Raw genomic sequence first — 26344 nt, 5'->3', positions numbered from 1 at the left:
CATTTTACACATGGTTGTATATTGGACAGTGTATGTTTTCTATGAGATAATAGTGACTGCTATAGATGACAACTAACATGGAGCATGCTTATGATATAGATTAATATACTAGATTGCTTCACATCAAAATTGTAATGAATAGGCCCAGATTCTCACATTTAAAGCACACAAAGGCGTTTTGATCACACTGCATCTACTGTTTTGTAACAATTTCTAGCAAAACCTCTGTAAGTATCAGCCTGTCAAGATAAAATCTGAGAAAAGGATTCACGTTTCACTCACACAGCACTGCAATCAGATAATCAGATAAGCTGAAATACTCACATATGCTTTTGAACATTCAGTGGAAGTGTTTCTTTGTTTAGTTTAATGCTCCTTCTGTGATGATTTAACATCACAGGTGTGATTTACACGAGGTGATCAAGTAAAGGAAACAATAAAAACGTTAAACAGCACTGACTTCATAATGCAGATTTTAATTTGAGGTGGTGCATGTTGTCTCAGTTCCATGGATCTGAAAAATAAACCTCCCTTTTGAAATTAAATCTATGGTATTCAAATATACATCAAAAGACTGTGTTCTATGAAAATTTTATGTATTCCATGTCTTTTCTCATTTTAGTAAACACCACTACAACCATGGATGAGGAACAATGCTACTATAATGAGAGCATCACCTTTTTCTACAACCGCAGCGACAAGCCTCTTGCTAACGACTGGGACACCTACAGCCGGTTGGTGATGGGCCTTGGCATCACTGTGTGCATTTTCATCATGCTCGCCAACCTTCTGGTAATGATCGCCATCTACGTCAACAGGAGATTCCACTTCCCCATTTACTACCTGATGGCCAACCTGGCAGCTGCTGACTTCTTTGCTGGATTGGCGTACTTCTACTTGATGTTCAACACGGGACCAAACACAAAGCGTCTGACTGTTTCGACATGGCTGCTGCGTCAGGGCTTGATTGACACCAGCCTTACTGCATCTGTAGCCAACCTGCTTGCCATCGCCATTGAACGCCACATCACCGTGTTCCGCATGCAGTTACACACACGCATGAGCAACCGGCGCGTGGTGGTTGTGATTGTCATTATCTGGACTATGTCCATAGTCATGGGGGCGATACCCAGCGTAGGTTGGAACTGTATCTGTAGCATTAAGTCTTGCTCCAACATGGCACCTCTCTACAGCAACTCTTACTTGGTCTTCTGGGCAGTGTTTAATCTTGTGACTTTTGTTGTCATGGTGACACTATATGCCCACATCTTTGTGTATGTGAGGCAGAGAACCATGAGGATGTCACGGCACAGCTCTGGACCACGACGCAACCGAGATACCATGATGTCTCTTCTGAAGACTGTGGTCATTGTGTTGGGTAAGAGCATTCACTTTCAGTCTACGTACTGTAGCTGTTGATCTCTTGATAGTCACTAACCTAGACTTTCTAGCAGGATGCCACTGCCTATATATGTATTTGTCTTTGTAGCAATGACCCAACATTTGAAGTCGCCAGCAGCAGCAAAACGATGCATGTGTTAATTAGTTTAACTATGAGGCTGTTACATTCAACACTGAATCCAAGCACAATGTCCTCCTAGCACTACTGCAGACCTCATATATAGTAAATCATATTGGTCAGTGGTGCTCCCCATGATCATTATTAAAAGGCTCAGGTTTTTAGTTATGAAGTCACCTTTAAACTTGTGATTGCAAATAGCCAAATGAGTATGAAAATAATTAAATATATGCAAGCAAAAATATATAAACATAGTGGTTTGAATAATGTGGTTTTGTTGATTTAAAGTATAGTAAATTATGTCTCTTTTAGAAGATGCATATATCAAGTACCAAGGCCCATGTCCATGCAAGTGCCTTTAAGGCTTTACGCTTCACAATAATTGTGCACAAAACAAAAGAACTTTTCTGGTAGTCTGTAAACAACAGCATCTGTACTACCAACAGAATATGAGGAATTTAGATTAATCCCACATCCCATCTTTTATAGTTCTGAAGAAATTTTCTAGTGCTAGCATGTCCTGTTTTCTTGGTAAGAATTGTGAAATACCCTCAATTACTCTCCAGCTGTACTTTCATTTTCACCTATAAAGAACACTAACGGATGTCTGAGGTATATAGGCTGTGCATAAAAAAAAAACAGATTACAGTTCTCACAGATACAGCTGGCCTCAGTCCAGCTTTCCAAACTAAAACTAAAAACACAGGTGCAATGAACAGCAGCAGTTTTTGGGTTTTTTTACTGTAGTGCTGCAGTGTGGTCAACTTTTTTGGTGTCTGTTTATACGCTGCAGATGTAACTCTGCCTGTTTAACCTATCACCCAAGCGTGTGAAGTCTTGACAGTTTTATGTGTGAGCATTAAGCAGAGATATGTTTCACACTTTGCAGGACTCTGTAATAATCAGACTCTACTCCTTCTTCTTCTTCTTTTTTCATTTAAAACTAGAACAAATTAGCAGACCAGCTCAGTTATGTTTATAGTATGTTAAAAATTGTGGGGGAAAAGGCTTCTTAGTGCCTGGAAGCAGGATGTGTTGCATCCTAGACAAAACATACCACAGGATTGCAAGTGATCTCTCTCCTATGTGCTCTGCTATCTCATCCTGTTGTTGTCTTTACTCCAAACTTAACTCAAAGTAGTGGACAGGAGACTATGATCTGGAGCCTATAGTGGGCTAAAGAGGCAGAGAATGAACATCTGCTGTGTAGAGATGTTTTGTTTATTTCTTTACTTCTTTGGTAACGTATGAGGTAAACAGTTCTGAAATTAATCTGCTAGCTTTGGTGTATGTTTCCTAATGGCCATGGGGTGGAAGCTATATACCATGGTATGAATTAAATCTAACTGTCATAGTTTTCTTTGCAGATAATGTGATTTTTCTAGGAGGAAGTAGGACTAAAAAAAAAAAAAAGTCAAAACAAAAAAAAAACCTTAATCTGCTTTGTCTGATTCTTCCATTGCTATAAATTATATTACATGCGTAAGCACATTTTTGCAGTAAAATATCAGTAATGAATATACAACAAAAAAAACAACAACTTTTTTTTAACAATAGAAACCAGCATTATTGCTGTCTTTATCTATTGTCTAATGGATAAATAAAAATGTCAATTCTCTGGTGTCGTTACAACTATCCTACAGCTCCTTTTTTCTATTCAGGAATACAGGAAAAAATGAAAAGCTAAGTGGATGTAAGAACATTCGAATAACTGACTTCATATGAACTTTAATGATGTTAATGCAAGGTTGCATAGCTATTTGCAAAAGACTCACTCTATAAATCTAGGTAGAAAACAGGTTTTATAATCACATAACAATAGTAAGCATTAGGATTCAGGAATTAACATTAAGAAACAAAGTTACAGTCATTTAGCTTCATGTATTTCGGACTAGAGATGACTGTTCTTTACCAAAAATAGAAAAATAGCTTTATGTTTTTACAGTTTCTTTTCAGTTTAATCAGTAAATCATTAGCATCAATTTGAAATATTGTTTTAAAATTTTAGAACAAGCCACATTTATTCTTCTCCACTCAAGCCGACATGTTACTGAGAAAGTAAGTCTTTTGAGTGAGGGTGTGATCTGTTTTGGTTTAGTCTAAATGACGTCATTTTGAAGCACTATCAAGAACGCTCAATTCCATGCCCCAAACCAAGTCTCTCCCTTGTATTGCTTGCCTGTTTCATTGTACATGCACTGAAAACCTTTGGACTTCTCTTACTTTTCATTAAACAAAAAAACAAATAGAAACAAATTTGTTTTTTAGCTTCCGCTGATACAGATATCAGTATGTGCCAAAAAAAATGACTATAAAGGATTTTTCCATCTCCAGGAAAGAACATGTAAAATTCCAGTTGTTTTTAGTCGCAGCAACCAATTTTTAAAGCCCAATTCTTCAAAATTTAGTACCACACAAAAATCTCAAATCAGGAATATGTTTAGGCTGAGCAAGAAGTGAAGCTCGGGAGCAATCCTAACAAATACCAGCTGACATCATCTAGCGCAGCCAATATACTTCCATGCATCCAAATGGGAATCTACCATAAGGGAAAACTCTCTAACCTATTTCAGTGTGTGTGTGTGTGTGTGTCAGTTGTTGGCAAATGCTGGAGTGTTCTGTGAATGATTTGATTATCTTAAAGCTTATGGTGTTGTATGAGGTCACATCGTCAGACAGCATGGAGTGCCAAGCAATACCATGCCCAAACAAATGCAGATGCCATATCACAGACTGGTACTTGTCTCCAAATTACAGTGTATAAGCAGTCAGTATTTACCCCGAAGACTTATTTCAGTATCTAGATTTCAAAGGAAGGACAGAAATGAATGATTGCACACTAACAAATGTGCCCTACTCATACACAGACGTTTCTGTAATTTTCTGCTATAATGCTGGTGTATTTTCTGGCTGAGCAGAACCAATCTGTAAAAACCGCAAGCCAAACGCTCCAATCTACTGTCAGCATGGAAACACAACTGGCATGCATCTCAAAGTGTCACCTGTTTTCTGTGTGTTTGAGTTTGTGTGCATCTGTGTACGTCACTTAATGCAAGAAATAATTGTAGACAATACAGTCTTTGTAATTGCTCCCTATGGCAGGATCTACGCCTTACAAATGTGATTTCAGCAGCATGGGTTGTTACTTTCAGGCAAACTTTAAACACTGCTTAACCCTTTTACATTTGAGGCCCTTTAAATTTGTATAATATTTGATAAGGCATTTTCTTTTTCAGTGCATTCCTCAAAAGTGAATTGTAGATTTTATTTGGACTTTTTCTGGGAAAAAAGTCACACTGAGTATGTAGAAGTCTCAGAAACTCACAAAAACGCATACCGTATATCCAATATGACACACTTGACTTAGAGTTAAACAGTTAAATATACAAGGTGTTATAAATTGCTTTTAGATTGTATTCAAAATAATATAGTTTCCTTATTCTTTCAAATTAATTTTTATTTATTTCCTTTTTTGTTAAAACATATACATCTTAAACACAAAACCTGCTGCTCATTTCAAACCGGTACCTTCGTTTCATTCCCGCCTTGATGTCTGTTGTCTTCTGTATGTGTTTCTATAATACAAGTTACAATATGTCTCCAAAAAACATCTGATCCCACAAAATTTGAAAAAGATTTTCATGCTGCATTTGTTAGGGTGTCTGCATCTTCAGTTACAAGGTTAAAGGGTACATCAGTTGTTTTAGAACTAAATGACGAGAGGCTAACCATCTTCACAAACCAAACTAAGTCCAGTTGCCTTCTTATCAAGCAGCTGAGAGAACCTAAGTAGACCTTTTGATGTTGATGTTTGATTTTCTTTTTTATTCCAAGTTTATTAAAAAATAACAGATTTTAAAAAGTCTCAGTGCATAGATGAGTCACTGCTGCCAAGCAAACATCTCTGCAGATAAACAGATAGGCTATTTTTGTGTAGGTCAAGCAGTGAAGAAATGCCATTATTTCAAGGAACTCACTGTGTTTCCGGTCAAAAGCTGGTTTCTCTAACCATTAGCTCACTGTGAAACCACTACAAGACTCCATCACTGTGTACACCACAAGCATCTTTGTGGACTCTGTGCTGTGGACTCTCAGCTATTGAATGTGAATGTAATCTTCTGTGTGGAAGCACTGATGTGGGTAAGAGGGGAATGGGAAAAGAAATCCTTCTGTGGACAAACGGGAAACTAATGGGCCCTTTTAGAAATATATATAGGGATCATGGTCATGACCACAGATAATGATTGGGTTAGAGAGACAGTTGAGACAGAATGTGAGATACAAGTAAAAGATGAAGCAGGGGATGGCTGACAAGAATACAGGTTGCAGAAAGGAAAACATGACCACGATCAGAAAGAGACGTGCAATGAAAACAAATCCCAAAAAACCAAGATAGAAAGGAAGGATAAACTCAAGATTTTAAAATTCATAAAGGGATTTTTGAAAAACAATAGATTTTAAAAAGAAAAAGAAACTGAGGAGAGCAATAAAAAATGATACAAATAGATTAATGGTAGGAAAATGAGTGAGACTCCCAGAAGATGAAAACAATAATTCAATTTGGGGTGTTTTTAAGAGCCACAGAGAATTCACATTAGTGGAAACCTAAGCTGGCATAATGAGCCTTCCAAAATAATTGAGTAATGTAAATGTAAGACAGAAGAATAGGAAGCTGTTTCTTGAATGTAATATTTTAATGGGTGTTGAATATTGGATAACTAGCATCGACATAAAATTGTAATGCAAACATGCAAGTGTAATGTTTGCACAAAAACTTTTGTTTTCTAGTGTTAGCTTAGTCTTCCTACATTGGGAGTACTTATGAGTTTAGCTTTTGAACAAAAAAAAAGAAAAGAAAAGTAGCAGGGGCGTCGTTAGCGGTAGAGTTTGTTTTAAGTATGCGTGTTTCAGGCTTACTGTAAAAAAATATCAGCCCATAAGTGCTCACTTGAAAAGTAAACACATTTAACATCTAACAATGTAGCCATCTTCTTTTCTAATTTAGTCATTATGACCATTGTAAAGAAATCGAAGTAACTGAAAAATCAACCAACACTTTACTCACTTTCACCTAGCCAGCCTAACAGTTGTCTGATTGGCTAATGTAGTTGTATTAGTCTCGCCAGTCTTTCCCAAATAAGCATAATTATTAGGCAAGTTGTATTTTTGAGGAATAATTTTATTATTGAACAACAACCATGTTCTCAATGAACCCAAAAAACTCAATATCAAAGCTGAATGTTTTTGGAAGTAGTTTTTAGTTTGTTTTTAGTTTTAGCTATTTTAGGGGGATATCTGTGTGTGCAGGTGACTATTACTGTGCATAATTATTAGGCAACTTAACAAAAAACAAATATATACCCATTTCAATTTTTTTTTTTTACCAGTGAAACCAATATAACATCTCCACATTCACAAATATACATTTCTGACATTCAAAAACAAAACAAAAACAAATCAGCGACCAATATAGCCACCTTTCTTTGCAAGGACACTCAAAAGCCTGCCATCCATGGATCCTGTCAGTGTTTTGATCTGTTCACCATCAACATTGCGTGCAGCAGCAACCACAGCCTCCCAGACACTGTTCAGAGAGGTGTACTGTTTTCCCTCCTTGTAAATCTCACATTTGATGATGGACCACAGGTTCTCAATGGGGTTCAGATCAGGTGAACAAGGAGGCCATGTCATTAGTTTTTCTTCTTTTATACCCTTTCTTGCCAGCCACACTGTGGAGTACTTGGACGCGTGTGATGGAGCATTGTCCTGCATGGAAATCATGTTTTTCTTGAAGGATGCAGACTTCTTCCTGTACCACTGCTTGAAGAAGGTGTCTTCCAGAAACTGGCAGTAGGACTGGGAGTTGAGCTTGACTCCATCCTCAACCCGAAAAGGCCCCACAAGCTCATCTTTGATGATACCAGCCCAAACCAGTACTCCACCTCCACCTTGCTGGCGTCTGAGTCGGACTGGAGCTCTCTGCCCTTTACCAATCCAGCCACGGGCCCATCCATCTGGCCCATCAAGACTCACTCTCATTTCATCAGTCCATAAAACCTTAGAAAAATCAGTCTTGAGATATTTCTTGGCCCAGTCTTGACGTTTCAGCTTGTGTGTCTTGTTCAAGGATGGAATAAAGTTTTGTGATATTTTCAACATTGTCAAAATATTTAACCCATCTGTCTTTGTGCCATGTATAATTAAGTAAGTGAGTGTTTGCATGTGTTTGTGTCTGCACATGTGAGTGTTTATCTACCCTCAGTTCTGCATGTGTGTTTTGCGTGCATGTGTCTTTGTGGGAGTGCAGGGTTCACTGCCATAATCTGGCCTCTATTATTTCCTTATTTTTGTTCCCATAGACCAAAGATACTTAATTAGAATTTAAGGAGGTCTGGATAGAGAAAGTTTCCTCAAACAATAGTCCACAATATGCTAAAGTTCCTTATAGATTATAATTCAATGCAGTATATTACAAATAGCCTAACACTTGTCTGTAAACAGGCAACAACTGGCTGTGAAGCAAAAGAAAGAAATTACAATTCACCATTGTTGAATTAGTGTTTCCTATTTATTTTCAATGAACTGGACGGTACTTTCATAATAAAATGTTATTTTTGCAAGTAAAGCAAGCAAGGTTAACATTCAAAATTTAAAAATAGCTTTTCAAGAAGTTGTCTTTAAATAAAGGGCTTATTTAAAGAAAAAAAACATGAAAAAGTGTAGTTTGAGTTTCCCCTTTTCTTCTATCTATCAGGATTAAAATAACCCTACCATAAATACGACAAAGGTTGCACAGAGTAAAATAGAAATGGTGTGATAAATATGTAGTATAGGTATGGGTGCATAAAGAAATGCATCTGTGGTCCACCTATTCGTTACCTAGGCCATAGACCCATGTTCTTTTTCTAATAAAAGATTATTTCTGTAAGGAAAAAAAACAGAGGATAAAAGTTGTGGAAAATAATGGAAAAGTAAAAAGCATGTACCATACTTACCATTCATGCCATTACATTGCCATGTGAGCATTAAGAAAAGTCTTAAGATAAGAAAGAGAGCATGGTGGTGGTTAAAAAACTGTTGCTGTATCTTACACTTGGATAAAGCAATACATATTAATATTAGCAGTTCATACTATAGGATAGGATAGTCCTAAGTAAACATTTATACAAATGCATCATGCAAAATTTCTTTTAAGTAACTAAATGATAATCTGAGAAACTGCATAGTTAGAGAGTGTACAGGAACAACCTCTCATACATAACTCTGTACTTTATTAGGCTCACCTAGGACGTACGAGGGTGGATTCCCTTTTCCCCTTGGTACCGAATTAATTGGTGGCATAGATTCAACAAGACGACTGAAGCATTCCTCAGAGATTTTGTTCTACATTCATGTGACAGCATCACACAGTTGCTGCTTATTTGTCAGCTTCACATCCATGAAGCATATCTCCCATTCCACCACATCCAAATGGTGCTCCTTTGGATTGGGGTCTGGTGATAGTGGAGCCCATTCGAACTGTCATGTTCAGGAAACCAGTGTGAGATAGTGAGAGATTGGTGACATGGTGTGTTATCTTGCTGGAAGCAGAAATCAGGAGATTTGGATATTGTGGTCACAAATGCATAGATAAGGTCAGCAAGAATACTGAGGTAGGCTGTGGTGCTTAGATAATGTCCATTTGGTCCTACTGGGTCCAAAATGTGCCAAGAAAACAGTCTCCACATTATAATATCACCAGCATCAGCCTGAAGTGTTGATATTACGCATAGATGGATGTTGTTTACTCCACATTCTGACCTCACTGTCTAAATGCCTTCAGAAATTGATACTATTAAATTCGGTTCTTTCGGATTCTTTATGGCCAAAAGGACAAGGCTCAAAGTAGTCTTTTTACTTTAAAAATGATCTTTAATTAACATATCCTGGATATGGAGACCTTTGCACACGACACACACCCCAAGGTCTGAAGCACAAACGGAAGCCTAGGTATTTATATACCGGTACTTGCTCTCTAGTGTGCATCGAACAGCCTAATTGGTTTCACTTTCACTTGATTCTAGCTGCAAAAGCATGCAATTTCCTGTCAGGACTTTTGGCACAGAGTGTACTCAGAGTTAGGCCTTTCTTATATAAAGCAATGTAATCAGCATATAAACATTTGAGATGATAAATTTAAACCTCAACAATACTCATTGGACCAGGCAACGTTCTTCCAATCCTTTGGCGTCCAACTTTGGTGAATGTGTGTGAATTGTAGCATCAGTTTCCTCGTCTTAGTTGACAGGCTTCTAAGTTCGCCATGTTTTGCATCCTGAGGTGCTCTTCTGTATACCTGGGTTCTAATTAGAGATGGCACGATACCACTTTTTTATGTCCGATACCGATATCATAAATTTGGATATCTGCCGATACCGATATGGATCCGATATAGTGTTTTTTTGTTTTTTTTTTGCCTGTCCCGTTTGGCTCTTTTGCCATCAGAATTGTTGTCTAAAGGCAAAGAAAGATGCCCAACGGATTTACTTTACCAGATTGACCATCCCAGCCTTGCCGTAATGGTCCATTTGATTCACCTTTTATTGTTTATTTTATTTTCACTTACTGAATATGGGACAGACTTGACTGGGGGAAAGAAAGAGGGAAAGAGAAACAGCTGAGAAGAGGGACGGGGGAGAAGGGCAAAAACCAAAAACCAACAGAATGAGCAGAAAAAAAAAAGAAGAAAAAAAGAAAAAAAAATGCATATATCAATCACCTGGGTCACCTGCTGAGAAAGAAAAAAGAAAACAAGCAGAAGAGAATATATAGTGATATAGTGTTTTTTAATCAACAAAACTGTTTTTTTTTTAATATCTTGCTGCATTTTGTATAAGTTCATACTCAAGTGTAAAACAACAACTACACTAAAGCTATTCTGTTATACCTGTATGCAAAAAAAAAAAATTTCATAGTTCAGCAATACTGATCAATCTAATAAACCTAAACCTACACCATCCTCCCTATTCTGGTATTTTAAAGAGTACTTAGCGTAAATATTAAGCAACCTAACTAATAGGGTTCCAACTCCCAGCAACAACAAAAATAAATAAATAAAAAATAGGGAACCACCCCTCACACTCCACCTCATGATGCTTAATCGACGTAATCAACCTTAATTTGATGCAGTATGAAAAAAAAATGCACAGAAATCAATTATTTTTCAAGAAATATTAAATAGATTCAACATCTTTCTTCAACAAAATTGCAGACTGCACAGATGGTACCTTCCCAAAGGAAAAAGTACTATAGCTTACTAGGGTATATATATTAGACTTAATAGTCACTATATACAGTAATTGACTTCTATTCATTTTACATCAAATTAAAACTTTGGGTGTAAGATTCGGATAATTATTTATTAAAAGCTAGACATTTTAAATGAGAATAAGAAAGAAAAGTATGTCTTTGTGCCCCCTTTTCCCTGTTAATGCCCTATCGGCCCCCCTGGCTAAACTTTGCTAGATCCGCCCCTGCACAGTTACCAGCCGTCAGCTACGTAGAAAAAGATCCTCGAGTAGAAAGTAATATTAAATAAATTCTAACAACAGCTGATCAAGCTTAAACGTGCTGCTGCTGTTTATCTGCTGGTTTCCTCTTTCTGGTGCAAAGTGGGCCAAAAACAAACCAGAGAGACGGACTCGGACAGAAAAGCCGATCAGCTGAGCATTAAGCAGTTCCATGATTGAAGTAGCAGCAAGAAGAGGCAGTCGCTCCATATATCGCTTGTTAAGCTTAACGCAGGAATGCTTTACAAACATTCAGAGATGGACTTACACACTTGCTTTACTTCTCTCGGGATAACTTTGTCGGAGATGAAATGCCGGGTTGCTAGCGAAGCTCCAAATGCTATCCAGACCACCGACAGGTCCCGCATGCCACAGCCGCTCTATCACGTGATGCATACTGCTCCGAGTGCTAACGTTCTGAGGCGAGTTACGGGGTGTTGCAAGTTTTGTGAGGTGCTTTCGTGATATTTAATGGATCGGATTACATTTTTTATTTTTCTCCGATATCCGATCCAGTAATTTAGGTCAGTATCGGACCGATACCGATACGTAATATTGGATCGGTCCATCTCTAGTTCTAATATGTGATTATTTTGCTCAAAGCAGTCTGGCCATTCTCTTCTGACCTCTGCCATCAGTGAAATATTTTTGCCCAGAGAACTGACACTCCATGGGTATTTTCTCTTTTTCAGACCATTCCCTATAAACCCTGAAGATGGTTGTGTGGGAAAGTCCCAGTAGAGCAGCAGTTTCATAAATACTCAGACCAGGCCAGTATTTCAGAAACTGTATTTATGGGAGTGCAGGCCCATCTGGCAACAACCATGTCATGTTCAAATTCTCTTAAATCACCTTTCTTTCTCAGTTTGAAGTTTAGCTAGTTCTCATGTCTGTATGTCTAAATGCCTTAAGACATTTGATTGGCTAATTAGATATTTGTGTTGAGAGTCAGTTGAAGTAAAATTGCAGATCAGTCTTTATAAACCCCTTGAAGCAATACATTTTTAATATGTTGTTCATGAGCAATGACACAGTTAATCCATTGTGCGCTGCTGTTTCTAATAATTGCTTTGAGTTACGTAAATCTTGAGAATCATTCCACAAACTAAAAATGTCTCCCCTAAAGCTATTTATCAGGTTTGACAGCAAAACGATTCCTTTAAAGGTTTATTTACTGCATTCTAGTGACACATGAGCCATTAACAAACTAATAGGAAAATGTGTCATTTATGAAACTGTTGCAATAGTAGTTTGTCATTGCAATAGCCACACACATCTTAACACATTTCTATGTACTTACTTATTTTTATAAGACAATGAGCGTGCCAAAGTAGTTTTCCTACGTTTCCATACACTTTCCAGGCCTGCTTCAGAGCTGTGTTTATTTACCTTCTTCCAGTGACTTTCCATTCTCCAGCCTCTTTTCCCTCCATGTGGCATTTTTAAGTAGTGACAGGGCAAAAAAAAAGAAAGAAGAAAAAAGAATCACATGTTGCTTCCATAAACAAAACTCTGGTTTACCCTCTGTAAACCTGGCATGGTAGTAACACTGTACACTGTGGCTATGGTAAACCAGCCATATTCTTTTGGGGTAAAGAGGAAATTCTGCAATAAATATAAGTAATGAAGGTAATTATATACTCTAGGATTCAGGAAGGAAATTAAAGAATTTGAGGGTTAACCTCGAAGGCCATAAAATCACAAAACGGCATTCCTTTCTCATTTTGAGTGGAAATAAAACAAATTTCCTTTACATATATGCACATATAGTGTTTTATTATATATTTTTCACTGGACGTGATCAGATTTTTTCATTTATTATTGTGATGGATTTTGCCCTACTACGACAATAACATATTGTGGATTGTGGTTAAGATAGATTGGATGCATAATAAATGTTTACATCAACACTGACACAGTAAGACAGTAAAAACAGAAAATACAGTCGCAGTCATAATGTTAGAGTCAAGGTTTTTTTTTTCTCTTGTTTTTCAGACTGGAAATTCTAAATGCTTCCTCTGAGCATTTTTTGTGCTGAGTCTGGTCCTGCTCCGAGTAAGATGTTTCACTGAGAGACAAATAGTTGAAATAGTTTCTCTGCTGGGCAATGAACTGCTTGAGAAATTTATCCAACTCTGGAGAGTCCGCTTGCATAGTTAGGAAGTGAGGTCAAGCTCCGCTGCAGCTGCCGCCTGCACAACACTAACAGATAACAGACCTTCCTGTCAATACTCTCTCGCTTTTGCTCTCGCTCTCTCTCTGTCAACTCTGCTCATTTCTCATCAAGACTCTTTGTTTTACCAAGTGGAAAGTCCTATAGTTGTCATATAGTTAGGACAAATATTGTCTGATGACTGAATTCACAGCACTTGACATGCACGAGTAATGTCAGTGACCCTTTCCACTGCGCTAACATATTTCATCTACTCGGGGAAGTGTCCACTTTAATGAACAAAGTGCATAGCTGATTTATTATTTATATTTAATATTTATCACAGTCATTCAAATCCCTTAAATCTAAGTTATTTTTCATCAATTTTTAATGAGGTTTTTGACCTTATTAACCTTTCTTTACTTACATTTGGTCATAAAGAGATATTGGTACTTTGTTTTCTTGACTAATGGTGGTGTGCTTCATAAGTGATGCTAATGTGGTTGTAGAGTGATTGTTATTTGTTTCAACAGATACACAAAAAACATTTGAGAAAAAGGACAGGAAGGCTATCAGTGAGGGTTACGTGTGCTCATTATAGAGAGGCACTAAAACAACGCCATAGTGCAGTGTCTACCACTGTTGCCTCACATTAAGGAGGTATCTGGTTCAAACATCCTAGTGAGCTGGGGCCTCATTTGCTTGTGAGAGAGTGTACTGTGTTAGAGGACTATTATACTTCGCGAATGGCACTGTACGACAAAAACAGTGTCATAGGGTTGCGCACCTCTCAGTTTTTGTAACCTTCCATGCTCAGCCACTGCTGCTGCCAGTTTGTAGAGGGAAACGAATGTGTGACTGCGCTGGTTTTTACCACCATTGTATTGATATCAGTATAGAAGCCCTGAGGGAGATGTTACGACAGTATAAAAAAAACAAAACAGGACTTTGTGACAAAAGCTTCTTCTGCTATACCAGCACTAATGATTAGGGTTTGCATAAGTGGCAACACCTATAACTCTTGGAAATAATGTAGTTGATATCGCCACATTAACAGCAGAAATAGATGTGTGATGACCTCAGTGGTGGTCTAAAAGCAATCAATGCGTCAAATTTAATGGGGTCCCTGGCCCTGTGATTGGAAAAGGAAATATCTATCTGATTCAAACACAGGATGTTGCATTGTTAGTGGATTGATAGTGTTTTGTTAGAATTATGAGAGGTGGTAGGATGAATTCTAATGTAGCACCAAAAGGACCCATTTCCAAGTTGCCTGTATTGACTCGTTATTATTCAAGTGTAAGTTAGCAAAAGCCCAAACCAAGTAATCAGTTCCCAAATGTTGCTCATGAGTCACGACCGTTACTTACATGAATCTTGCATACTTCGATCAAAAACTGCTATGTGCTACAATTTTAAAATCCTAAAACAAACACAAATTACTTTGTAAATTCATGGTGTCATCATATGATGAATCTTAGTGTCATCATCTGTGGAACTAAACACTCAGTTGACGTGACCCACTTCCAGAAAATGGAAGAAGTCAGCTTGATTCATGTGAAGAGACGAGTAAATAAAATAAATAGTATTGAATTGTTCAGTCTAAGGCAAAAAGGTTTCTTTCATACATATCACAAAATTACACGTTAGCTCCAAGTATGTAAGTATTATACTTATGACAATTTTAAAATAGAAACAGTTATGATGTGGATTACTTTTAAGGTTTATATTCCATTATGAGGTGGCTGTTACTCCGGAGTTAGTGGGTGGTTCAATCCCTAGCTCCCCCAACCTTTATGTCGAAGTACCCTTGGGCAAAATACTGAACCCCAAGTATCCACTGATGCATCAAAGTGTGAGTGTATGAATTTTAATGTAAAAGTGAAATAGAAAGAAAGGACTTATATGAATGTGTGTTAATGAATGAATGAGGCTTATATAAAAAAGAGTGCTTTGAATACTCTGAGTAGAAAAGCATTATTAATTAAGAACAGTACCAGTCCAGTTACCATTTATGTAGCGCAGTGTATGAAAGGATGGAGTAGGCTTCGGTTTTCTGATGGGCGTGTCAATTACCTCAACTAATATGTACAATTTGTGTTTTTTTAGGTGCGTTCATCATTTGCTGGACCCCTGGTTTGGTCATCCTCCTCCTTGATGTTTTCTGCGCTAGCTGCAATGTCTTGACCTACGAAAAGTTCTTCCTGCTACTCGCCGAGTTCAACTCTGCCATGAATCCCATCATCTACTCCTACCGTGACAAGGAGATGAGCGCAACCTTCAGGCAGATCTTGTGCTGCCAGAGGCAGGAGAATGTGAATGGGACGGCAGCAGAGGGATCCGACCGATCTGCATCTTCCATCAATCACACGGTGCTGACTGGCAGCACCATGCACCACCATCACCACCACAATGAACATTCGGTGGTATAAAAAAAAAAAGAAAGAAAAAAAAGCCCAGTGTCTTGGATATGAATCCATCTTGAAGGGATTATTCTCTACAGGAGATACAGACTGAGAGAAGGTAAATGAGTGTATGTGAAGAAGAATATGGCAACTAGAATGAAAGCTGAAAAGACTCAAGCTTTCTGAAGACAGAGCTGAAGAGAACTCTGATAGGCTGTTATTATTTTGTTTGTTAATTTCCATTTGTGTTAAATGTGTTGTCACAGGTAAAGATGATATGAACTATTTAAAATCTGTGAAGTAGAGTATTGCCAGTATAGTCCATCCTCTTTATCCAATCTTCCTAACTTTATGCCTGGTAGGTTTGTACTATTACTCGTCTAGAGCCCCATCATTATGAAAAGTATCAAACTTAACACCCTACATTTATGTTATTGTTGGTTGCTGACTCACCTGATCCCAGATTTACAACATAGTGTTTTTGATTTTCATCTCCATTTGTCGGGCAGAAGCTTTAACTTTAAATGGATGTGGTGTAGGCTCAAAGCAGGATATTGTTACCAATGTTATATATATTTCAAAAGATGTCATCCAAAATGAAATCCTGCCTATATTCACTTGTTTTCCATGTTTTGCAATCTACCAAAACCCTGTGACACTGTTTCATCCATGAATTCAACACAGTATTTTAATAACCTCAAACATTATCATTTTCTGCTGTAGAGTTGTCATCTATTGTTTAGCAACAAGTAAGTTACAAAGTACAACCAGGTTTGTTTGTTTTTTTTTCATTCTATTCTACCTATCCTCTTTTATGAACACGCTCTTGTGAATCCATTAAATCAGGTTTTTGCTTCCATTCAGTTTAAATAAAGTAAGGATCCAATGTTTGCTACAAATCCTGGATTGTTTACTCCCTCTAAGGATTTAAAGGCAGGCTGTTCCAGGGAAAAGAGTAAGAGGAGGACAGTTATGTGAAGGCAGGATGAGAGTCATGTTTGGTGCACTTTCAGAGTCTTCATATTATGACACCAAATGTGCTGAGCAGACTGCCTCTCAGTGTTTTCCTTGGTCCCCTGATGCTGACCTCGGGAGGGAAAAGGGGGAATTGTGGAAGTGAATGTGAAAGTATCACCTGAGTTAGTACCAGATTGCTTTGTGGTACCTTGAGAATGGGTTATTTAACAGAACAACTTAAAATTAAAAAAGAAAATCAAACCTTTTGACTCAAAACCCTTCTCCCACTCTATTTTTACCAACTTTCATGAACTAACGATGATACGTGAGCATTTACCTACCTCACTTCTGGTGTAGCCATGCTAGCCACTGTGTCAGGCAGGGCTCTAGGCACAACAATGCTATGACTATGCTGTTGGGATGGCTAATGACTCACAACATAACCTTGATTAGCAGCAAACTGTGCAGTTTGTTGTGTCAAATTCTTCAAAGGTGTACACTTTTAAGGCAGTTTGTAAATTGTCAGTGGTACACAGTGAAAGTTAGCCAAAAGCAGTGCTCTTCAGTTTAGTTTAGTTTTTGTGTTTTTCACCTCCATTAGAAAAAACACATTTTTTAAACAAAAAAATAAAGAATTTGAATTAATTGTTTAGAGAATTCTTGAACTAAAACCCCACAGACACAGAAATGCATTAAGCCTTAGCAAATGTGCAGTTGTTTAACAAAATCTCAATGACCAGCATAGATGTTTACTTGCTGTAACACTGGTATCAGTGATATGAAGTAAGCAGATATCCAACCAAAACATGTTTTATTTTGTGTCTCTGTCAGAGAGATAGTTGACGCTTACATTTAAAGTATTATTGGTAGCTTATTTTGATTTTTATGACAGCAATGACAAATTAAAGTCTATTCTTATCTTCCCGCCTTAGGGTGCCTTTATAACTGACTCACTTATGAGTCAGTGCAGTTCGAATGGTGTAATATTTCCACAAGTGCTCTCATTAACTTGCAATTTTGTGCCAGCTGAAATCCAGCATGGCAATGCTATGATGCACATTGTTAAAAATTGCAAACTGAATGTTTTAAATCAAAACACATTTTGGCCAAAATACATAGACAAACCTCCCAAAAACTGACAGCAAAGTGAGAATCACTGCCAAAAGTACAGTCAAACGTTTTCCAGGAAACCAGATGTTTTTCAGGAATTTCAGCTGCAGAGCTAACATTAAGTCACCAGGTATCTTTGCCCAGATGTTTGGCCTATTAATCAGGCAATTTATGTTGTGATATACAGACAAAAAAAAATTTCACCATCACTCTGCAACACTTGCATACATTTTTGATGCATGTGTGAGATAAAGCACTGTGCCCTAGGGCACCTCAGTCATCACTTTTATTAGTCATTTCCTTCCTGTGCCAGTGCTTTTTTTAATCCCTAGCAGTACTTCTACTTGAGACAAAATGAGAGAAATATTCTAAGGAACCAATCCCCCATAGCAAACGTGTTGCATTAAATTTGTCCAGCTTTCACACTTTAATGTCATAAAAATCTTGACCAGATTTTGTCAATATATGGCTCTGGACCCAACACTCCATATTTGAAATTCACTGTAACATTTCTTTTAAGTATTAATTTAGGTTATTATATCAAACCAACTAAACATTCAGTGTCTTTGTTTACTAGTGTGTCAGTCTTTGTGTGTACAATATGTATATATAAAATATATTATGCAAAGTTAATCACCAAAGGGAAACATGTTTTGTGTCTGTAAATTTCACTGTGTTATACTCTGTCCAGATGTACTGTAGGGTTGTTTGTATGGTTTTTTTAAATGCCATTTGTATTGTGATCCTAAATAATGACTTTCCCATAAACACTATTACAGCAACATTAACTTGTTTGTGATGCAAAATTCAATATCTATGAGTGCAGTGCTTTTCAGTTCCTGTCCATAAAAAGTCAATTAACAGCAGAAAAGCAGTGATTCGCCCTCTTCTGGTTGAAAGTTTTAAGCTTAGAACATGTCCAATCATACCCAAATGTGTTTAGCCGCAACCACACCCATCAGTGCTGTCTGTATGCACTTGTACAACACTGCAGTAGTGAGAAGAGTAAAAAAAAAAGAGCGGTGTTATGTTACTTTTCAAGCTTGCTAATACACCAGTCCTGCATATGTTTCAGAAGGACAGAGTGTAGGATTTAGTGGCATCTAGAGGTCAAGTCAAAGCATGCAGCTAACACAGCTTGTGGCTAACAACCTACCAAATTAAAAGTTGTTAGCCAATGTAGAAATGCAAGTATCAGTATGGATACAATGCCTGCCCTCTTTTATGCCAGTGTTTAGTTATATGTATGGAGAGAGAGAGAGGGAGAGAGAGCTACAGATGTCAACAACAGGCCTCCTGAAACTGCCCAGAAAATGGTGTGATGACTTTTATCTCCTTAGATTATAACGTCATGGCCATTTTACCCTGATTGCTTCTTATTTTGTCTGAATGATGTGTGCTGTGTTTGCTGTGGCCTTCAACTGATGCTGCTTGACACAAACACTGTGTGATGCAGTTCAGAAACATTCTGTAATACCAAAAAAAACTGATGTGTTTAATAAAAAACAAAACAAATAACAAAGCTGTAGATCTGAACATTTTGTTTTTCCAAAGTGAAACATAACATTAAAATGATGTTGAAGGTTTCCAGGCAAAGAAAAAAACAAAACATGCACCACATGTTTTATATTTTTAAGTAATGGTGAAAAAAATCTATGTGATTTCCATATTATCTGTACTTCAGAGTCCAATATTAATAAATGTCCAACCACAGTCATGGTGTTGATACAATAAAAACATCAGCCTGACTCCAGGTGAAAGTGTGTGAAAGTTATCTATATGAAATGAAGGACCTATGTAAAAAACACACAAACAAAACAAAGACTCTGTCATGGTTGTTCTGTTTGATTTCATGCCAATATTTGTGCTTTTGTCCAAACAGAATGGGGAACACAGAAAGACACAGGCTTTTATTGTTGTTGTTGTTGTTGTTGTTGTTGTCATTTTTTTCCCAGGCCATTAAATAGTTTGTGGAAAATGAGCCTGCTAACATAGTTTGGGCAGCCTTAACTGTTACCAGAAATTTTTGTGCGACTGTGTATTTATTGTTGGAGGAGGAACACATTTCCTCTCAATGCTGTCTGTGTGCGACTGTTTTACATAGTGAGAAAATGCTGAATGAATAAGTTCCCGAACCTTACACAGTCTCCTGAGGCAGTGTTTCTGGACTTGGCTCATATTCGGCAGACAGTGTTGACAACAATTCATTAGACACATGTGATGCCATACTTGAAGTCATCTTAGATGATTTTGGAATGTAAAATGTGTATTAGACAGGCACATTTATTTATAGTATATGCGTATACATTAGGTTGTATAATCATGAAAGATATATTTGGGACGAGCTGAATAGGGGAAGGGACTGATAAGCATATGCTTCCTCCTTCTGCTTTTTGAACAAGACATTTTTGGGGTAACATTTTACTTTTGCTTTTCTTTATTTCCTCATTAATAGGATGGCTTTCAGCGATTTCATGTTTATTTTTGTTATATGTATTTACAATCATTACTCATATTTTCAAAATAAAGATTAGATTGACTGATTGATAGATTGATTGATAAATGGAACAGGTTTTCTCATTTTTAATAATGTTATAACGATGTAGAACTACCATTAAACTCTTATGACTACTTTATGCTCTGTCTAGTCTATACTGGCCTTTGGTGTCTGTAGGCTGATTAATTTGGAATACAAAAGTTAGTGATTATCTGGTGAATATATGGAAAACAATTTATTTAATTTGTGACAAAATATTCGACTGACACAATGCCAATTCCCAGTCTAAAACCATCTCTTGTGTGTTTCCACCAAAAAACAATTTGCCTCAGTGGCTAGAAGATATGATATATGAGAAACTAACCAGATGTAGCCCACAGATTCTGTTCAGCATGATTTGCCACAACTTCTGAAAGAAAGACATCATTAAAGAACTAGCATTTTACCAGCACTGGTGCAGCGTTGGTGGAAAAGAGGTCAAATTTGCATCTTTAGTGTAGCACAATTAATGCACCATGTGCACGTGGTTACAGGTGCAAAGCAGAGACAACTGGAGCTGAACCACTAATATGGTATTTCTGTATGTTTACTTACACTGTAAGAGTGGTCAGGGTCTGTGTCATGTGTGACATAAAGTATGCAGCAGTCCTTGCAACAGCAAAGAGATGTTTCCATGGAAAACAACATTGTCTCCCCTTCTGTGTGTGTGTCTGTGTGTGAGAGTGCATTTGCTCTGTTATGTTTATTGTTCCACAGCTTTGGAGTGGTAGCCTCCAGTTGACTGATATACGTCTGTTCACGTCCTGTTGCTGCCCGAAAAGGCCAATCAGGGCCAGTGTGGCCACGCAGGAAGTTCTCTGTACAGTTGCTGAGTGAGGGGGGATGTAACATCTTAGTCACAAAGTCAATATAGACACTTTCCATAGTTCCTCCCATGGTTTGCTGAGTGAAAAATTAGTCCCATTAGTCAAATGTCCTACTGCCTGTTTGGATAATGACTTTAATGGATAGAGTTGAGCATCATGTTGCCAGCTACATTTATGAAAGATGGAAAAGTCAACAAGACATTAAAAATCTGCTGAACAGCTCACATCCAGAACATTTAGAAAATACCAGCTTCCTCTGTTACACTAACACAGAGTTTTGACAAAACAGGAAGTGATTCTTAGCTATAATAACATATGACTGCCAGACGTGAAGATCTGTTTTTCATGAGGCCACAAAAATAATTCTGTTTTACTAATTTACTGTGAATAAGTGTTACCTCCCAGTAAGGATCAGCTGATGGCTTTGCAGTACACTGAAAACAAAAACACTAACAAAACAAAGAAGATGGAGACAGGACAAGGAAATGACTGCAACGGCTGCAGATAAGAAACAAAACACCACAATCATGGATTCACTCTTGGAGGAAAATAGGAAGGAAATTAGGAAGTACATTCACATGGCTCTTTTGTATAGATTTCAACTTCAGTGAACTTTGACCTGTGAATACTTGTTCAAGAGTTCCAAACCATCCTGAAAGTGTTGACCTTTGACAGAATAGATAAACCTGCAGGATTAAGTGCCAGTGTTGTTTAACGAGTACATATCTTTTGCAGAGGCATTTTTATGGCTGATAGAGTTGCCTGTGAAATAATTTTAATCTGCATCCTTGGACAGCACACCAAAGAAGAGCAACAAAATGCTTTGCTTCTGTTTTTTTGATGTGGTTATACACACACACAAATGACACAAAGGACTGTTTAGCATTTTATAAAACAAACATTTCAATTCACTAACAAAACTGTTTAAGGATGACTAGGTGATTAGGATTAAAAAATAAAAATACAAAGAATGAGTAATGATTATGTATTCGGAAGTAGCATGTTCATAATGAATGTGATCACCTCATAATTTTCATGATAGCGCCACATGCGGTCTAAAACCTACTAACATACCATTGTATGATTCTCTCTGTATTGTATTCATTGGTGGAGAAGTGATGGAGATAGGATTGAAAGACTCTGAGCCAAAGTGTAGATCAAGAAAAAGACGGATGAAAGTGCAAGGCCAGACTCCATACAGTCTAATCTAAACAGTTTACACATAGGCATCCCCCACAACGCACACAGATGTCCTCCATTTAACTTGTATACACACACACTGTTGCACTGAGATGCAAACGCAGACATTTTGAAGAAGTTGTACAATTGCAAATAAACAGGGCTTATTGCAGTCACATAGAAATTCATGGTAAAAATGCTTTGTGTAGCACCATTTCTCTAATGCATCCTCTTGCACTGAGACATAATAAGATACTAAGGGCCTTGTATAAAGAGAGACATGCAATGAAATAAAATAAGATATAGTTTGGGCTCAGAGAGAGAAAACTCTACCAGTGATAATGTCAGTAGGAGCTCCTGAACCAGAGCAACACACCTTTGAAAGTGATTGTGGACATTTTTGGGTTTTCTTCTTTAGAGAGGTGTTTTGGGTTAAGTATGATGGCAAGTGTAAATATCCCTTTCTAACTGCCTGAATTCAGATGCATGCAGACCTTGTGAAAAAAGATCCATCGTAAAAAGAAGTCACATTTAGTTCTGACGTACAAACTGTTCAATAATTATGTTTATTTGCAAGCAATACAAAGAAATATACTTAATGTGAATTATGTATGACAAACAAAAGGGAAAAAGCCCAAAACATTACTGATATAATGCAACAAATACAGCAAAAATGTAACAACATGGCAAATTTTGAAAGACAGTTAAGTCAGCCATTCTTAGACAAAATCAACATGTTTTTTTTTAGATATGAATATCTTAGCTTTTTTTATTCTATTAATGTAACCAAAATGGAATTTTTACCAAAGAAAAAAGGTTAAAGAGCACAAGCACTAAGTATGATCTCTAACCTAGCTGACCTAATAAGCTTCCATTCTAGATTTATATTTTCAAAATGAGGATGCAAAGACATGTGGGCAGTTTGTCACTTACAAGAGTCTATTTAAGTCAGTAGAACGAGTCCCATTAATAATTCTATTCATAATATGTGAGTTTTAGTGCTTCAGTAAGGAACTGTATGAGAAATGTAAATGAAAGTGAGGAGAATTAATGAACTTATGCCTACTGTAATTTGTTCATATGTTCAAGAAATATCAATAACAAGCTAAAACACATCTATAAAACAAAACTAAAACCAAAGAAACACAAATAAAAACAGAATGCCCCGTAGTGGAATACCAACTTGTCTACAAAACAATCATCAGTGATTTAAAGTGACTGTGTGCCACTGTGGAATAAGCAAGCTGACTTGAAGAGAAATGTTGTGTACAATCTTATAATAAATATTTCATCAATCCCTTTCTACGACACTGTTAAAGAAAAAACCTTTCAAGTGTAGATTCTCTCTTTCTGTCCAGTGAACTTTAGGGTCACATTGAGCCTATTCAGAGCATTTGCTAAATTTTCATCAACGTTTACAAAAAAAACTCTCAATGAGAAAAAGAAAAAAACAGATGAATGAGGTACAAGAGCAACTACTGCTAAAAATGACCATGGTATATCTGTATGGCTGGTTTCCAAGTATTTCAGAGACTTAGGGTCTGGGGTGAGTTAACTGATTCAGGTTTAACATTTTTCAAAATTAAAGTGAACCTGTCAGATGGACAGCTCCCGGTAAACAGTCAGAAACTGAAATCCTGAATTCTGAAGTAGCAACATACAAATGACTACAATGTGGCTATGTTCAGTCTCCTGAACAGACAAGCTGCAAAAAGAAAATGACTGCAATTACTTAACCAGCTGAGCATGCAAAGTACAGTGCTGCTGTGGACTGCCTTTTTATTTTAGTTTTCTCTCCTTATCTTGTGTACGGAGGTCAGTTATTGCAATTTGGTTATTTTTTTTTTTGCTTAGGTAAGTTTGATAAATATTTCAGATTGTTTCTTTTTGTTTGTTGTTTTGGTATAAAGGCCACCATGAAGTTACACTCAGCTCCTTATTAGTGTTCCATCCTAAAGAAATAACATATTGTTAAAAACATTTAAAAATCATTGTAAAATTGTACCAACTGTGTGATGTGGCTGCTTGAAGTCTGATTAGGATGGGTCACCTTTATGTTGTGGTCTGGCTGGATCACACCAGACATGTTAAATAAAAAAAAAAATTAAAAAAAACTTAACTAGAACCTGTTTGACTAAATGAAATAGGCTATAAGTCCTTAAAATGAAATAATTCATACCTTGATCTCAAGAAACCCAAGAATAAATGTGAACAAATTCACTGAAAAGAGTGGAAAGAGTTAAAAAGGGATTTCTAAGGCTTTGGGACTCCAGCAAATCACAGTTAAAGCCATTATCCACAAATAAAGAAAACTTGTCCTGACACTTACTAAGAGTGGCCAGCCCACTGAGAGCACATAGAACGAAGGTTTTGGAGTGGTATAGGATTGCCTTAGACTGCTCATACTAGAAAACCTTCCAGTAAATTAAGTTCTGCAAAGAAAAGTGGGCAAAAAATTCCTCCACAGTGTCGTACAAGTTCTTGCAGCCAAAGGTGGTGCAACCAGTTATTAGGTTTAGGGGGCAATTACTTTTTTACATAGGGCCATGCAGGTTTGGATAGCATTTTCTGCTTAATAAATTAAAGCATCATTTAAAAACTGCATGCTTTGGCTATTTCTATTTAAAATTAAAATGTGGTTGATCAAGTGAAATATGTAAGTATAACAAATATGCAAAAATGAAATTAAATAAAGTAAATAAAATAAAATAAGAAATCATGAAGGAGACAAATAATTTTTCCCCAGCACTGAGTGCTTGGGCCCAATGTAAGTATTCATTAAATCATTAAAAATCAATGCCTTTTGTACAGGGAAAACCAGTTAACAGTCAGCATCAGCTTCAGTGTGAGCATTCATGCTTAGTCTGTTTTGATGCATACGTTCTAGTATCCGATGTATGCTACTGAAGCCGGGCCTGTCTGATGGGTGTGTACTCCAACAGAGCCTCATCAGATTATAGAGCTCCAAAGGACAGTTCTCAGGACAGGAAAGGATGTGACCATCCCTCACATAGTAAATAACCTCCTCATGACCCATACCATAATATGGCTGCATCCCATGGGAGAAGATCTCCCATAACACCACACCATAGGCCCAGACATCTGACTCTGTAGTATAGCGATTGTAGAATATAGACTCTGGAGGCATCCAGCGAATGGGGATGGCATCATTTTCATTGGCTTTGTAGTAATCAGCTGAGTAGATGTTTCTGGAGAGGCCAAAGTCTGCAATCTTTACCACCATTTCCTCTCCAACCAGGCAGTTCCGTGTCGCCAGGTCACGATGGACAAACTTGCGCTCAGACAGGTATGCCATTCCTGCAGCAATCTGCTTGGAAATCAATAACTGCTCTGTACAAGAGAGAAGCCCGGTCTCCAGCTCAGAGGAGAAACTGCGACCCGACAAGCTAGCACGACTGAGGGTGCGCACTGACTGGGTTGGAGATCTGCGACGCAGGAACTCGTTGAGGTCACCATGGGCCATATACTCAAACATCAGACACATTGGTTTACCCACTGCACACACACCTGAGGAGAGAGCACACAGGAAACTATTTGATGGCCTATTATATAGATTAGCGCTTTTATTTTCCCACCACAGATGTTTTTAAAGAAGAAACACAAATATTTACCATAAACACATCAGTCCCATCACTGAAAACACTAAATTAACAGTTTTTCTTCTACAGTATCACATAATGAGTTCATTTACCTTAAAATGCCAAAAAAAACCAAAAAAAACTATTACCCAGACATAAACACAGATGGGCATGTACTCACAAATAAGTCATGCATGAGTTCTTACATCTACTTTAGTGGATCTTTGATATAAATATGATATATTTATTTTTGGCAAATTAAGTTTCTACTTTTTTTGGACTTTTTTTCCTGAGCTGGGTTTGGGGAAATGATGGCAAATGAAGGCAGATTATTAAATTGAGAGTGTAATGACTGAGGCTGCTCATGTTATAAATATCACTTGTGATTAATACAAGTTATTTGAAATGTTGTGTTTACATTTTTAACAGTAAGGGCTTCCACGGGCTTTGGATGTTTGATGAGGACAGCACAAACAGTGCTACAGTATCTTTAAAACGACATGGATTTATTT

At 37.3% G+C, this 26344-nt stretch overlaps 2 protein-coding genes across 2 annotated transcripts in view; one reads left to right on the top strand and one right to left on the bottom strand.

The window, feature by feature from the left end:
- Positions 1–19300, top strand: part of lpar1 (lysophosphatidic acid receptor 1) — a 41655-nt gene extending 22355 nt beyond the window's left edge. The window contains exons 2-3 of the mRNA XM_080865443.1: positions 623–1378; positions 15329–19300. Of these exons, the coding sequence (XP_080721569.1) occupies positions 640–1378; positions 15329–15651 (1062 nt within the window). The 5' untranslated portion in view covers positions 623–639 and the 3' untranslated portion in view covers positions 15652–19300. The remainder of the gene's footprint in view (positions 1–622; positions 1379–15328) is intronic.
- A 3999-nt stretch (positions 19301–23299) lies between these two features.
- musk (muscle, skeletal, receptor tyrosine kinase) overlaps positions 23300–26344 on the bottom strand; it is a 35398-nt gene continuing 32353 nt past the window's right edge. The window contains exon 17 of the mRNA XM_080874381.1: positions 23300–25761. Within this exon, the coding sequence (XP_080730507.1) occupies positions 25055–25761 (707 nt within the window). The 3' untranslated portion in view covers positions 23300–25054. The remainder of the gene's footprint in view (positions 25762–26344) is intronic.

Source organism: Rhamphochromis sp. 'chilingali' (genome assembly GCF_963969265.1).
Source record: "Rhamphochromis sp. 'chilingali' genome assembly, chromosome: 2".
NCBI lineage: Eukaryota > Metazoa > Chordata > Actinopteri > Cichliformes > Cichlidae > Rhamphochromis > Rhamphochromis sp. 'chilingali'.
This window is presented reverse-complemented; position numbering and strand designations above follow the sequence as displayed.